Source organism: Ambystoma mexicanum, chromosome 4p (assembly GCF_040938575.1).
Source record: "Ambystoma mexicanum isolate Mex_15411 chromosome 4p, UKY_AmexF1_1, whole genome shotgun sequence".
NCBI lineage: Eukaryota > Metazoa > Chordata > Amphibia > Caudata > Ambystomatidae > Ambystoma > Ambystoma mexicanum.
The window spans coordinates 1,256,235,949-1,256,252,507 of record NC_090927.1 but is presented as its reverse complement, the minus strand read 5'-3'; the positions used below and the strand labels follow the sequence as shown (position 1 = coordinate 1,256,252,507).

The window sequence follows — 16,559 nt, the reverse complement described above, 5'->3', positions numbered from 1 at the left end:
AAGCTTTGGGAGTGCTTACAGAGCCTACATGTACACATCACTTTCGAGCTGCTCTTGAAATGGGCACAGAGTCCAAACAATGAACATGGCTAAGAATGTGTCTCTAGCAAAGTGGTCCCCAAAATGTGGTGTATCCCACACCCAACCACCGAGAAAGGGTGCTACCGTTCACGTCCATGGTGGGTGAAGTGGTGATGACCGTGGGAGAGAGGATGCGGGGGGGAATTGTGCAAGGCAGTATGAAAATACAGAATATTCGCATCCTTGAATATAACTTATGAGCAGGTCCGGCATTTCAGGTAGGCAAGTGGGTTGGATACAATATTTGTGTGCATCAAAACACTACATACTGAAAACTAAAAAAGGAACTCCCAATTTACGCAAAAATGTTAAGGTAAGCAAGGAATTACAATATATACGGTTTTGGAGGCTTCATATCATGGCGCGTGTGGTAGTAGCAATTTTGTGCCACAAACTTTTAGGGGGCACCACCCTGGAGCACGTTCAACATTTGGGATCTATTCAAAACACAGAATAGCTGTACCGAGAAAACAAGGCACAACATTTGAAAGAAGGTGCAAAATTGTACACGCCATCTTTTCCATTAGCAGTCATGGGATGCACAGTGGCTAAATAACATGGCCTGGTGGGAGCTCCCTTCCATCTGGGGCACTTTCTATACAACTACAGTCGCTGCACAGATCTGTGCAGCAGAACTGAGCTGCAGAGAATCTGCCAGTCCCGCAGACACCCGACTGGTGATCAACAACCCCCCCCCCCTAGTCCCAGGGCAAGCAAAATAAACTGGAGGGGACTAAGCGCCAGGACTCTGTTGTCTCCCTTCTGCCAACACTAAACCGCAGCGCATTTGATATGATATGGCATTTATAACGCACCTATACACACGTGTTACTATATCCCAGGCTAGCAAATCTAAGATCCTTCTCTTGAACCCCAGGATTTCAGCAGAATTTCAACCCCTGAATTGTTCTGCTGAAAGGAGCTGGATAGTTCAATATGAATTGGCCAGCAAAAGGCAATCGGTAAGTCTCCATATAGAGTTTTTAAAAGGATGGCCCAAGGGATCTGTTAAAATGGATTTCTGAACCCTGACCTGGTGGGCAGAGGTTCAGAAGGACAGCCTAGTTTCTTGGAACAGGGTAACCTTCTGGACAAGCCACCCCAATCAAGGTAGCATTGGCAAGTGTCTCAGGAGGGGTGAGGGTGACCGAAAGCCAACAATGAGCACACACAGTAAACAACACCACAAATTACTCTGTCAGGTGTATATATCAAAAATACATATACATTTATTAAAGGCCTTTTAAATCAAACAAAGCAAATTACCAGCAGTATTAACGAAACCAACACAACACTCAAACATTTATAGTCACCAATGGCCGAATGGGATATTACACAGTACAGATCCTCAACCTGCAAAGAAAGGGGCCACACAGTGCGAATATCTGATAGGCAGTCGTTCACAAGTCAAACCCTAGATAAGAGGCTCAGTCCCTATGATGAGTCGAGCCTTGAGCCCAAAAGTACATTCGGTGCGGATGCACGCAGACGTGCAGTTAAGTTCAACCCGGGGTCTCTTCAAGGGGCTATAGCGAATCAGGAAGGTGGCTGAGGCAGTGAAGAAGTTCCCACTAGGGCAGAACAGGATCCAAGAGTTGGGAATAGCTCGGTAGCACAGGCTACCTCGATAAAGGAAGAGTGCCCCTCAGGGGACACTCGTGCATAAAAGTCTAGGGATGCGACAGGGGCCATTGATAAGGGTTGCAAGTACTTACCGACCCTCGGCGCACTCTGGACCAAACTCGGCAGTCGAGTCCATTTCGGCCGCAGGTTCAAATCCTGCAGTTGCACGGTTCTGCGGCTTTCAGTGGCTGCATTCCGGGAATGATTCAGTGGCGATTTTCCCACTCCTGGTGAAGGGATCAGGACAGTTTCACTGCAGCGAGTTCTAGGACACAGAGGAGCACAGCAGCAAGACACCCATGAAGTTCGTCACCAGAGCAGGGCGACACAGAGACCACGTATTCTCGGGTTCAGGCATGCTCTCCTAAGTCCAGACCTCGGAAGACTAGGTGTGCAAAAGTAGGCGGGAGAGTGCCTTGTACCCGGAGCTTACAGTCGCCAACGGCTCAGGTCGAAACTCGAGACTGGCGGTTCCAGGGCAAATGTCCAGTACGAGCTGGTCAGTTCATTGGGCGGTCCAGGAACACTTCAGAAAAAGCTCGCTTTCAGGTTAAGCAGGAGGTGCCGAGAATAGTTGGTCCCACTTTTCCAATGGGTCGAAGCGCCCTTGCAGGCCTTCTAGGTTCGATCAGACACAGGGGGTCTGACAGGACAACAGCGTGTTCAGGGTGCCAAGCCCTCCAGCGGGTCACCAGCAGTTGCACGGATCTGCTTCTTCAGTTCAGGATACTTGGCTCCTTTAATAAGTTTGGTGTGAACTCAGAAGATCGATCTGGAAGGGGTGCAAGATGCCTTCTCGTATCCAAAAGCTCCTTTGCCCCAAAGCGAAGAGAAACCAAAAGGGGATCTGCTCACATACCGCCATCCCAGACGTGGACCAATCTGGTCCCAGTCTTCACAGCACACCAGACATCCTGGCACCCAGGATGTGTATTAGAACTAGACAGCTCCAGCCCACATCCTGAGCACACATACACACAAGGCTTGCAGAAGCTTCAGTTTGCACAGGGGTCTGTATGAGAAGGCAAAGGAACAAGATGGCCAAAGGACAGAACAAAGGACCTCATGGCATGGCCATTTTCGGCAATGGCCACTGTCCTGGACCACACACGGTAAACGCGGTTAGAAACAAAAAAAAGAGATGAAAATACATCAAAAATAACAGCTGCCACCAGCTCTGTCCGAGGCACACTTGTACATTCACAAAAAATCCTTCGAGGGTGTGTAGGGCCTTAAAAAATAAAAGGGGGGATTCCAAGATGGCTGCCGGAGCAGAGAGACGTGTGCGAGTCTCGCTCCCACCGGGCCACTCAGCTGCACCACACAAAGCAACGAACCAGAGGGTGGCTGTTCCATCACCGTCCACCACTCCACACCCAGAGACACCGGACGTGCACGGGAGGCGAATTACCCCGAGGCCCGACCTCCAGCGACGCTGTGGAGTGGAGTGCCCCTCCCCCCACCGTGACTACGAGTAGCCCCACGCGGCCTAGTGATCGGGGCAGCGGCACTTCGTGGGCTACGGAGCAGGGCGAAGCTGAGCATCCGGCCCCCGTGACACCCATCGGCGGTGGATAGATCGGGCCGTTCTGGACGGGGGAATCGTGCCGGGAGTCTCAGCACTGCGGGGCGAACATAAAGTCGGCGGCCCGCTGGGAAGGGGCCAGCGCCACCCGACTCCCGTGATTCCAAGGAGGGAGCGGGGGAGAAGCCGGAGACGCAGCGAACACACACCGTGGCCCCGAGGCGGGTGGCACCAGCGGCAGTCCCCGGCCCAGTGGACTGAGAGGTGAGAGGCCCCCAGCTCCCTCCCTCCACCTCCTCCCCCACGGCCCCAGAAAAAAAAAATAATAAAGCCGAACGAACCCGGGGAGCCTCACGCTGGAGGGGGGGCTATGAGGGGGGGCAGGGGAACACCCGTGAACCCCGCACAGCAGCAACGGGAAGCAGGATTCTAAGGAAGCCCAGGCAAAACTAGCCCTAATGAGGGAAGACCCTACCCCCTCCTACACACTGCGTATAATCCGGTGGTCGGCCTGGGGACAACGAGGCACGGAGGGGAGGGATAAGACCATTGGAACCCCCTCCTCAAGAACCAACAGACAGCACCATTACCAGGGGCCTTATATTAGGTGGGAGACATGATTGAGTGACTGGGACCTGTGGACTATCAGTAGAACCACTTCAAAGTACTCGTGCTAAACGCTCAGAAGGAGAACACCAGGGGCACCACTTTAGTGAGCGCTGCGTAGCCACTCAACAAGAGCGTGGAGGACTCTAGTCTGAACAGCGGCTTTGGATCATTGAAGGGGTTATGTCTAAAGCGAAAGGGAAGGGGGGGGCAACAGAACCCGCAATCTTCCAAACAGGACTCCAGCATTTTACAGATGTGGGCAGCGGAGACCCCAGTAGCAACCAGAGGAAGATCGCAGGAAGACTCATCTGTGCCGATGGTGAACCCAGGTCACACTACCTCCGGTAACCTACCCCCAACAAAAGAAGATATGCACGCCTGGTTTGTAGAACTGCAAGAAAAGCTCATGTCGACAGTTCAGGATCAATTTGCCGCAATTAAGCACGACATGCAGCAGGCAATCCAAGACGTTAAACACGACATTGCCAATCTGGAAGAAAGGACGGACACCTTAGAACAAATAGTGCAAAATGCGGTGGAGGCGGCTCTACAGAATAGCGAAACACAAGAGCACTTAGTACCCCTGACCCACAATCTGGAAATACAGTGTGAAGACCTTGAAAATAGGTCCCGCAGATCGAATATTCGCATAATAAAATATGCCAGAATCGGTCTTAGACAGGGACCTAAGGAAACCGGTGCAGGAAGTCTTTAGGGACATCACAGAAGCACAAGACACGGATGCTATTGGGATAGACAGCATCCATAGAGTGGGCCCTAAACGCACAAGGGCACCAGGGGAGAGACCCAGAGATGTGCTGGCAGCTCTATCTTCCTATCCGCAAAAAGAATTTATACTACGGAGAGCGAGCCAGCTGGATCAAATCAGGATGAACGGTGTGGATATTCAGCTCTTTCAAGACCTGTCAGCCGTAACACTCCTAAAGAGAAGAGAAATGGCCCCACTTATAAGGGAACCGGTCGCGAAAGAGATAAAATACAAATGGACATTCCCATTTGGTCTGCTGTTCGACTGGGAAGGAAAGCAAAGGAGGGTGACCACCAGGGAAGAGGGGCTAAGTATCATGGACATCCAGGCAGGGGAGACTACGACCAGGAATGTGAAGACGAAGGGGGAACAGCAAAGCTGACCATGGGGGTGGGAAAGGGACGGCTTGGAAGGGGAAACGATAAGCCAAATACAACAGAATAGAGGACTCCACTCTGCAAAAGCTTAATGGGTCCAGGGTCCTGCTGCAAAACAAGGTTCGCGGAACGGTACCCAATGAAGGGATTTGTATTCAACAGATACTTTAGGCCCGGTGACGATCAGGAATGACAAAGGCCTGAGGAAGACGCGGGGTTTAGGACTCCCCGCAAAGTTAGCCTCGAGTCTACAGAGGGCAGGGAGCGATAGGCAGAACGCCAGAGCTACCATAGGTACCCGGGCCCTCCTCGGGAGCAAAGTTGGAATAAGGTTAATGGTTGGGGGACAGTTTGGGAATTTGGGGGGGGGCGGAGGGAGGACTATCCGGAAGAGCGAGGGGATTATACTGCCCGGGCAAATGGGGCACCTATAAAAGCAGGCTGAAATGGGAAAGATAAGAATTGTAACATTGAATGTTAGGGGCCTGAACTCCCCTATAAAAAGGAAAAAAAAAAAAAGAGGAGAATATGCTTTGGAAAGAAACGGCTGATGTGCTACTGTTCCAGGAGACCCACATTAAAGCCCTGGATAGGGGGAAAATACGCCTTAGAGGCTGCAATGTAATTGCACAATCCAATGCGTCGGAGAAACGGGCAGGGGTGCTGATAGCAGTGAAGGGGGGGTTGGAAGCAATTTTGGTAGACCGGCAGTCCGACAAGGAAGGAAGATACGCATTTGCCAATATCAAATTACACAACGCAATGCTGACATTGGCATCTATTTATGTACCGAACACGGGCCAAGATAGCTTCCTGCGAGACACAATGGGGAGGCTGGAGGGGAAATGCGAAAGGTGAGATAATCATAGGGGGGGACTTTAATATGGCCTGGCACCCACAGATAGACCGGAGCCCGTGGGGACCCCACCACCAGGGCGCCCCATCAGAGCGCCTTAAACAACGGTTGGAATGTATGGCACTTTGTGATGCGTAGAGGGAACATAAAAGGTCAAACCAAGGGTTACACTTACTACTCGCACGTACACAATACGATGTCGAGAATTGCCTATTTCTGGGTTTCAGTGGGGATCCTGGATAAAATTCAAGACATGGAGCTAGGCCCCATTTCACTGTCAGACCATGCACCCCCCTGGATGAACTATCGACCCCAGGGAAAGAGGGAGGCCTATGGAGATGGAAGCTCCCGCAGGATTTATTATCAGACCCAATGATGGGAGAGTGCATAAAGGCCAACACATCACTCATACTAGGATTATTAGAAGGGTGCGAGAATGTTGGCCTGAGACAGTGCTCATGGAACAACCCAATGCAACCATAGAGACAATGTGTGATATCTCGGAGGGTGGACACGAAATAGCCCGTCTATATGAGTTACTGGGGACTAGGGTGTGGAGGGAGCCACTCCAACTGAGGCGTGACTGGGAGGAGGAGGTGGGAGAATCCATGTCGGATGGGCAATGGGTCAGAGCCCAAAAGGTATCATAAGAAGGTGTCCCGAAATGCGAGGCTGCAGCAGATACAATTGTATGTCACTCATAGGGCATACATGACCCCTAGTAAAATCGCCAAGTTTGGAGGAGAATGGGGGCCGGGATGCTGCACATGATTTGGGCTTGCCCAGAGGTGGGGAGGTTTTGGATAGAGCTGAAGACACGCCTTGCGGAAAAGGGAATTGCTTTGGGGGTGGAGTCAGCTTGGGCATGCATGCTGGGGATTTTCACCAGACCACGTAACTTGAAACACATCAGTAAGATAAAAGACCTGGCTTATATTCTGGTTAAACAGAGAATTGCAATGGGCTGGAAGGTGGCCCGACGGCCTAGAATTGAGATGTGGTGGGCGGACCTCATGAAATGGGCAGAGGCAGAAACAGCTGTTTGGTATGAAGCAGTCAGTAAGGGGGGAGGGGGGAGGAGGAGGAGGTGGGACCCCTGAAGGCATGGAGACAACTGGTGGCCTCGTTGATAGGGCCCTCCCAGGCAGACCATAGCGAGGATGATGCGGAAGAGACACCCGTAGTAGCCACACCTAGAGATGAGTAAAACAGTGACATTTAAGTAGGAGCTCGAGTTAAAGGGACGGGAGGGGGGAGGGAGGAGGACCGAAATGTTTAATTAGTAATATAATGATGTGAAATGCAAATGTGGAGGTCCTCAAGTTTGTAATGTTTGGAGTTTTTGTTGATAAAATAATTTTAAAAATAAAATCTCTATCCAGAACAAATCCCTGTTTTATCCCTCCAAGACACTATCCTCAAGATGGGCGAAAATAGCCATGTTAAAACTTTTTTTTATTTTTATTTTTTTTTTTTAAAGGACTCCCATCACAACTCTGAAAGGACGTGAGCAGCCTAAACATTATTAAAATGATAAAACCATGACATTTACCTCTATCAGTTTTAAGTTTAAATGTGGCATGATTATGTAGTCAAATGCAAGATCATTCTTAATCTATTGAACTCGTGTGGCATCCTTCTTCCCTCCACTGGGTGCCTGCATGGAGGTCTCTGCAAGGAGTGTTGTGATGTCATGTAGTTGATGAGGTAATCGCAGAGGGTTTACCCACCCAGGGCTCCAGGATTCTCAGTCACAGCTGGCTGTCTTGGGTCTTGATGCTGGGAGACAGTGGGCCCATCGCCCTTTGTGTACCTATAAAATGGATTTAAGAGGAACTTGCATGGTTGACTTACCTACAGAATCCTACATACTTCTTCCCTACCTGCATACAACAAATACTCTCTAGCCCCTTTTGAGAAAAAGGACCGAACAGAATGATGGAGAGCAGCAAATTGTTGGGCATTGTAATTGCAGTTAATATCGGGAGGGGCTCTGCTCTTCTTCCTACGAATGAAGGCTGCTTTTCATCTTACATCATTGTAGTGTCCTGGAAAGGACACAGTTAACGGAGTTCTGCAGGCTGGGCCAATGAGCATGCACAAGGTTCGCGCACGCGAGGTGAAGAGCCTGGGAAGCAGCAATTTGCTGCAGGGATTGAATAAAAGGTAGTTCAATCTGCTGAAGGTTCCTCGTCTTCTTACAGGCTTAGGCCTGTTGAATGTGGGTGTGTGCTGCATACCCTCCCTGCATGCTACCTTCCTTCAAGAGTGGAATTAAAAGAACCCACTGAAATCGGGCAATGGCAATGAGGGTGGGATTTCTCTGTTGAAACTAAAGGAAAACAGGAACGTTTGTCGCAACATGCCCTGCCGACAAGGTGGTGACTTGGCGCCAAATTCTGCTAACCGCGGGGATGTCAGAAAATGAAGAGCCAGGTAATGCTGCAGCTTTTCGCCGGCATGGGCCATTTGATATGGGTGATCAGCAAGCGTCGGGGTGCCAATGGGAAAGATGTATTCAGAGATTTGAAATTTACCTAAATGCCCAAGATGAGACAGTGCCTGCTAGGGGGCTTGCTGGTGAATCTAGGGGGAGATGAGGTGAAAGACATCATTCCCACTTTCCCACCTGAAACCGTTGGACATACAATGGCCTCAAAGAAGCGCTGAGCAACTAATTTGACCCCCAGCGCAACACTGACCACGAGAGGCACACATTCAATGTGGCCTGCCAGGTGACGGGTGAGTCCGTGGATGAATTTGCCACCCGCCTTTGAAAACTAGTCGCATATTGTGGATTTCCAAAGTAAAATAATTAGGAAGCCATAAGGAGGGTGCCTGTCCTCCTCGTTCAGGAAAAAGTTACTACATGAACCGCTCCTGCTGTCAACGATATTACTAATGGCTAGGACGGAGTCACGAGCAGACACGCAAGCTTCGCAAAAGGAGACCGGCAAGACTACAGGCTGAAAGCAGGCCTACCAGGTCTCGTCAATAGCGCCGGCTCGAACAAAGCCTACCAGCAACACCGCACCCAGAGGGCTCCCCTCAGCCGGAAGATGCTACAGGTGTGGCCGACAATTTAGGTAAAAGATGTCCTGCTTTCGGGCAAGCCTGTGCCAAATGTGGTAGTGAGAACCACCTAGCGGTTGTCTGCAACTATCCACCGGACGTTCACAGGGATAGGGCTCCACGATATACCAGTCGAAGTGTAGTGCACGCAGCTGCACTGGAAGAAGAGATGCAGTCGCAAGGAGAGACATCGTGAGACATCAGGCAAGTGAATGGGAGGTCTCAGTCGCCATCTACAGAGGGCGACTCGCGGCAATATGTATACATGCAGAACGGACTGACCTTGACCTCAGAGTGCATCACCACCTTACTAGTGGGCGATCACCAGGCCAAGTTCCTCATTGATACCGACGCGGCCCTCAACATAATGTGCATATCGTAACATCGCAAAATGGCATCTGCACCCCGGCTAAAGTCATCAGATCTTAAGAGTCTTCCAGTGGGCAGCGAGAGGTCCTACGCAAAGCCACAGGAGGATCACCAGAACAATCCGCTACAAAGAGAAATGCGCAGAAGCCGAATTTCATGTCCTACAAGGGGAAGTAACCAGAAGTAACCTTCTAGTTCGTCCCACTGCCCTTGAGATGGAAATTGCGGCTGTGTCGTAGACTATGCAACATCGACTGTCAGTCATGGAAGCCTTCCCGGCGCTGTTCGAAGGCACTGGATGCCTCAAAGGAGACCCTGTGACACTTCACATCGAACACCCGTGGCTCAGCATCCGAGGAGAATTCCAGTTCACCTGCAAACTCTCGTTGAAGAAGAAATACAGTGGTTTCTAAAGGAAGGAATAATTGAACCGTCTGATGGTCCGACTCCCTGGGTGTCTCCTATAGTGGCCGTACCCAAGGGAGGATCATCCTCTGACGAGGTACGCATTTGTGTGGACATGCGACAGGCGAACAAGGCCATTGGGCATGAGAGGCATCCAGGAATGCACATGGATGACAAGATCAGCCTGCTTAATGGGGCAAGAGTTTTCTCGAAGCTCGATTTGAACAAATGCTACCACCAGATCGTGATAGACCAACAATCTCGCTACATCACTACACTATGCCAATCTGACTCTTCAGATACAAGAGACTCTGTTTCAGCATCTGCTCGGCAGCGGAAACATTTCAGGGTATGAAGAGTGATTAAACATGTTGGCAACTGTTTCAACTACAGTGATGACATCCTGGTATTTGAAGCCACTCTCGCTCAGCACAACCAGGCACTTTACCAAGTATGCATGGTGCTCGGAGAAGCTGGTCTTACACTGAACGAGGACAAATGTGAGTTTCACAAGTCTTGCCACAAATTCTATGGACAAATGTTCTCGCATGAAGGCATGAGTCCCGACCCAGGAATAGTGACATCCATATCCCAGATCTCAACTCCACAGGACGTCAGTGAGGTAAGGTCTTTCCTCGGGATGGCCAGGTATTGCAGCCGATATCCTCGAGACTTTGCGACCATCAGCGCCACGCTCAGGGAGCTCACCAAGCAGGGCATTCCGATGGTCTCAGTAATGTGAGGAGGCCTTCACTCAAATAAAAAGGGACATTGCTTCGGCTGAACGCATAGCCTACTTCAATCCAAACCTGTGCACTGGAAGTGACTGTTGATGACAGTCCAGTTGGCCTGAGGGCGATCCTAGCACAACATCAACCCGGGCGAGAATCCCCCCAGAACAGTGACTGCCTATGCCAGCAAGAACATGTCGGAAGTGGAAACACGATATTCACAACCAGAAAAGGAGGACCTGGCCGTCGTGTTGGCTTGTGAGCATTTTCAGATGTTTTTCTTCAGCAAGCTTAACGATTGTTACGGATCATCAAGCCCTGGTGACCATCTATGGCAGCTCCAAATGCAAGATGCTGACACGAATAGAGAGGTGGAGCCTGCGATTGCAGAATTTTGACTTCACAATCACAACCCGGGGAAGGAGTACAATCTGGCAGACTATGCGTCATGGCAGTCCCTCGTGGACGTGTCAACTGATGGATCAATACCCAAAGCAAATGTGTTATGTTATTGTTGATGTTTAATGTATTACTAATGATGATTGTTTTATAAATATATTGGTACTGTTGTAGAAGTGGTTATGAACTATAAACAACAAATAAATAGTATGTGAACTTCCACACTCACCATGGGACTCCACGGGCTATAACGCCAGAAGTGATCCTGGAGCACATAGATCAGAACATTATGATGTTGCGAATACAAGACCTCATTAGGTCTGGAGGGTGAAAAAACGCAGAATTCGCAAACAGAGAAATGGGCGACTAGGCCATGGCAGAACTGAACCCTTCAAAAATATAAGAGGAACGATCAGTATCACCAGAAAGGCTTGTCATGCGAGGCCACAGAGTAGTGATCCCCTTGGACCTGCGGCAGCAAGTCATAGACCTGGCCCATGAAGGACACCAAGGAGTGGTGGCCACAGAGAGACAGGTGAGAGACACCATGTGGTTTCCGGGACTCGATCAGATGGTGGAACGCACAATTGGGGCCTGCCACTTATGTTCGTGTACGTCCAGGCCAAAAAATCAGGAACCCATAAAAATGTCAAACAAGCCAGAACTCCCATGGACTCACCTTGCGATAGAATTCTTCGGTCCATTCGTGGAGAGCAAATACTTACTTGTTATCATGGATGAGTATTCACGATTTCCTCGGGTACATATGGTATCATCCACAGTCGCCAGTGCCATCATACCAGTGTTGGATATCATTTTCTCTGCATGGGGCATTCCGGAAGTCCTTAAGTCGGACAATGGCCCGCCATTCAGCAATCTTGAGGTTACGAAATTCAAAGCGTCCATGGGCATCAGCCACTGAAAGAGGACTCCCCTATGGCCACAGGCAAATGGTATGGTGGAGCGATTCAAGGGAATCCTCAAGAAAGTATTCCAACAAAACCAGTTACGATCCATGTCGTTCAAACACCCTAAGCAACATGCTGCGTGACTACGTGAACTTACCTCATGGCACGACGGGAAAGTGTCCCTCGGATTTGCTATTCAGCAGGAGAATCATGACCAGACTTCCTCACCTGGCAAGCACTCCTAAAGTACATGGGGAGCAGGTGCGAGAAACGGATGCCCGCAAGAAGCAGTACATGAAGGTCTACGTCAACAGCCGGAGGTAAGCCTAGAGCTCCCACCTATAGGTGGGAGATAAGGTGATTGTCTGCAGAAGGGAGGAAAGGAAATCGATCCAGAATATCTTGCAGTGTCCAGCGTCAAGGGAACAATGGTGACTGCTGGATCTCCCACGTAGGTGGTCACTCGAAATGCCTCCCAGTTTAAATGTTATAAAGAAGAGTATCAAGAACAAGTTGAGAGAGACACCTCAGTGACCTCAGGTAGTGAGCCAGTGAGAGAAGAGACGAGATACACCTCAGTGACTTCAGGTAGTGAGCCAGTGAGAGAAGAGACTGAGGAAGAGCCAGAAGAACGCAGAGTGGGGCCGGCCAGATGCATCAGAAAATGTGTGCGTCTAATTGAAGAAATATAAAGACAGAACTGTAAGTGGCTGATAAGTTTGACAGGAGGAGATGTAGTGTCCTGGGCAGAACAACTAACTGAGCTCTGCTGGCTGGGCGAGGTGAAGAGCCTGGGAAGCGGCAGTTCACCACAGGGATTGAATAAAGGTAGTTCAATCTACTGAGGGCTCCTGGTCTTCTTACAAGGATCTAGGCCTGTTGAATGTGCATGTGTGCTGCATACTACCTTCCCTCAAGAGTCAAAAGTGGAATTAAGAGAACCCACAAAAATCAATCATGTTGCATTATTACTATTTTTTTTAACTGGCTGAAGGACAATATACGTCGTTTGGCAACGAGATTACACAGTAAAGAAGTAATCAGCTCACATAAAGGACCTGGAATTCGTAAACCAATTAGCCAGATAAAGCACTATCTCCAAGATTTCCTCCGATGCACAAACCTGCGAGTAGAAGAAGCCATGCATGCCCAACGGCGAGTTCCAGGCGGAAGGGTAACTTTTTGTAAATATCAATTAGCTCAAAATCTACATTATTTACACTCAAACGCGGCCGACGGACTCAGTATAACAAAGTAATGAACGGGACATATTTACAATCAAGTCTTACGTGAATTCTGATCTAAAGGGGTACCATCCAGCACTGATTAAATAACCTACGACATAGCAGGTTCTTAAATGTGGCACACCTTACCGTAAACCGGGTATGACTTGTTTTCGGCCCACCGGGGAGAACATTCCTGAGGGTCCTCCAACTCCGCTGCTTCTCCGACTGCCACTGCCTGCACGTACGGCTGAAGCTCCTAAAGTTTTGCGGGAAGCCCCTACTGGGGTTCGAGGGGATGGAAACATGGTAAGGATGAGAAGGGAACAAAACAGCACCACGTTTGAGAAAAAGTGACAAGCGCGCTTCCAATCTCAAACCAAAAACAACGTTACCGCCCAGTATCAATGACATTGCGCATTAAACAGAGAAAGTGGACTCGGACACGAAACTTGATTGTGGCGGCCATCTTGCATTGGTAAATATCCGTGGACAACGTGAGCTTGTTTTTGAAGGCGATTATAATTCAGATTTTTGGTAGTCCATACATGGATGGTGTGCTTCTAACACGTGACTTTCATTGAACCAATCCCATGATCTTACAAGGCCTTCTACTCCATATCCCTTGGGAGATCCCCTTCGAGAAACGGACCATAGCAACGGCCGCCCACTCTTCAAATAACTTCTCACCGTCTCATCCTTGTGATTTCGTGAAGCGGGAGGACAATGGCTGCCGCCTGCCGGTGCAAGTGCAACCGGACTCTGCGTGCCTTGGGCTTGCAGTGGTTGGGGTGAGCATTTTCAGTGGGAGACCGGGAACGTTTCTGCAAGACCCTGGGGCGTCCGACTTGTCTTGTCTGCCCGGGAATCTTCTGGCTGCCAGGCTGCAGGAACAGCAGCAATCCGTGTGCTCTTGGCTGGCTGAAAATACAGTTTGCTTTTTCTTTGGGATACGGTGAACGTTCCAGCAAGACACCAGATTTAGACAGGGGAGCGGGAAATGGCATTTACTTTAAAAATCATGTTCAGCTATTCAACATGAAAGGTATGGAGGGCTAAGAAAAGGAACAGGGAGACCGTGGATGGTGGTGTTTAACCAATCAAAGGTGGCTAACAGAGTCATTTAATGTTTCATTTGGCTGTGCTTAGGATGGGTGGTTTTAGAGGGGGTCGGCTGGGGCTATCTGCGTGTGGTTCGGGAGAGGTACATGGTAATCTTGGTGTGGGTCTGCAAGGGGCATCTTGCTATGTGGAGAGAGGATGGGGCATTATGGTATTGGTCTCTAGAGGGAGGGATGGGGCATCTTGGCGGGGTCTGGATGGGGCACAGTGGTGTGGGTCTGGTGGGATGGGGCACAGTGGTGTGGGTCTGGAGGGAGGGATGGGGCACATTGGTGTGGGTTTGATGGGAGGGTTGGGATACATTGGTGTGGATCTGGGGACAGGGGTGGGGCACTTTGGTGTGGGTCTGGGGGAGGGATGGGGCACATGGGTGTGTTTCTGGAGGGAGAGATGTGGGTCTGGAGGGTGGCACAAGTCATCTAGGTGTGGAGTGGGATGGAGCGTCTTGTTGTGGCTCTGGAGGGAGGGGATGGGGCAAATTGGTGTGTGTTTGATGTGGGAGCGGGGCACATTGGTGTGGGTTTCATGGGAGGGATGTGGACATTGGTCTGGGGAGGGATGGCAGCATATTGGTGTGTATTTTGTTTATTATTTGTATCGCCTCCGAACCCCGAGGTAACTGGGCGCTAGAAAACTTGAGTTACATACATAGAAATGAAAACAATGACATTTCGGGATACCAATGGTTACAATTAGATCTGATATCAAAACATTTACAAATAAGCGCAGGCGAGTTAGGCAAACATAGGCTGGGTCTGGAAGGAGGGCATGAGGCACATTGGTGTGGGTCTTGGGGCATATTGTGTGGGTCTGGAGGGAGGGATGGTGGCATCTTGGTGTGGCACATTGGTGTTGGTCTGAAACAGGTAGGGGGCATCTTATCTGGTGGGTGGTATAGGGCATCTGTGTGCATCTGGATAGAGGGATGGTGGCATATTGGTGTGGGTCTGGAGGGAGGGATGGGGCACTTTGGTGTGGGCTTGATGGCAGGGATGGGGGACATTGGTCTGGGGGAGGGATGGTTCATCCAGGTGTGGGTCTGGAGGGCAGAATGGGGGCAACTTGCTGTGCAGATGGAGGGTTGGTGGCATCTTGGTGGGGTCTGCAATGGATGGGGGCACATTGGTGTTGGTGCAGGGAGGGATGGGGCATCCTGGTTTGGGTTGGATGGGGACAACGGCGAGGGGAGGGATGGTGGCATCTTGGTGGGGTTTGCAATGGGTGGGGGCACATTGGTGTTAGTCTGGAAAAGGTATGTGGCATCTGTTCTGGGGGGTGGGATAGGGCATCCTGGTTTGGGTGGGATGGGGACATCTGTGTGCATTTGGAGGGTGGGATGGGAGCACATTTCTGTGGGTCTGGGAGGGATGAGGGCATATTGGTGTGGGACTGGAGGGATGGTGGCACATTGGTGTCGGTTTGATGGGAGGGATGGGGCACATTGGTGTGGGTCTGCAGGGAGGGATGGAGCCTCCTGGTTTGGGTTGGATGGGGACATCGGTGTGGGTCGGGAGGGATGGGGGCACATTTGTGTGGGTCTGGGGCGGGATATGGCACATTGTTGTGCGTCTGCAGGGAGGGATGGGGCATCCTGGTTTTGTTTGGATGGGGACATCGGCGTGGGTCTGGAGTGGGTGCACATTGGTGTGGGTTTGATGGGAGGGACGGGCACATTGGTCTGGGGGGGAATGGGGGCTTATTGGTGTGGGTCTGGAGGGAGAGATGGTGGCATCTTGGAGTCTGCAATGGATGGAGGCACATTGGTGTCGTTCTGAAACAAGTATGGGCCATATGTTGGTCTGGAGGGTGGCATGGGTCATCTGAGGGTGGAATTGGGGCACATTGCTGTGGGTTTGATAGGAGGGATGGGCACATTGGTCTGGGGAGGGTTGGGGGCATATTGGTGTGGGTCTGGAGAGCAGGATGGGGGCAGCCTGCTGTGTGGAGGGACTGATGGTGGCATATTTGGGGGGTCTGCAATGGACAAGGGCACATTAGTGTCCGTTTGGAACGGGTATGGGGCATCTGTTCTGGAGGGTGGCATGGGTCATCTAGGTGTTGGTTTGGAGGGTGGGATGGGGCATCTTAGTGTGGGTGGCGACATCTGTGTGCATCTGGAGAGTGGGATGGGGCATCTTTGTGTGGGTCTGGGGGGAGGGATGGCGGCATCTTCATGTGGGTCTGGGAGGGATGGGGCACATTGTTTTGGAGGGCATCTTGGTGTGTGGCGATGGATATCTTGGTTTGAGTCTGATGGGAAGGATGGGGGCATCTTCCTGTGTGGAGGAACAATGGGGCATCATGTTATGGATCGCCGGGGGATTGGTGGCATCTTGGTGGGGTCTGGCATGGAGGGTTGGTTGCATCTTGGGCTCTGTAATAGAGGGATGGGGCATTGTGGCGTGGGTCTAGAGGCCTGGTGGCATCTTGGTGTGGGTTTGAGAGGGAGGGATGGGAACATTGTTGTGGGTCTGGAGCGAGGGATGGGGG

The 16,559-nt window shown here is 50.7% G+C and overlaps 1 protein-coding gene across 2 annotated transcripts in view; it reads right to left on the bottom strand.

Annotated features, from left to right (window-relative positions):
* The window catches only part of NUP133 (nucleoporin 133), a 1,444,728-nt gene extending 1,431,359 nt beyond the window's left edge, over positions 1-13,369 (bottom strand). Inside the window, exon 1 of one of the 2 annotated variants that reach the window (XM_069606929.1) lies at positions 13,098-13,369. In XM_069606929.1, coding sequence (XP_069463030.1) covers positions 13,098-13,255 — 158 coding nt within the window. In that variant the 5' untranslated portion in view covers positions 13,256-13,369. The remainder of the gene's footprint in view (positions 1-13,097) is intronic. The other variant, XM_069606930.1, reaches the window with a different exon arrangement.
* Positions 13,370-16,559: the final 3,190 nt, after the last annotated feature.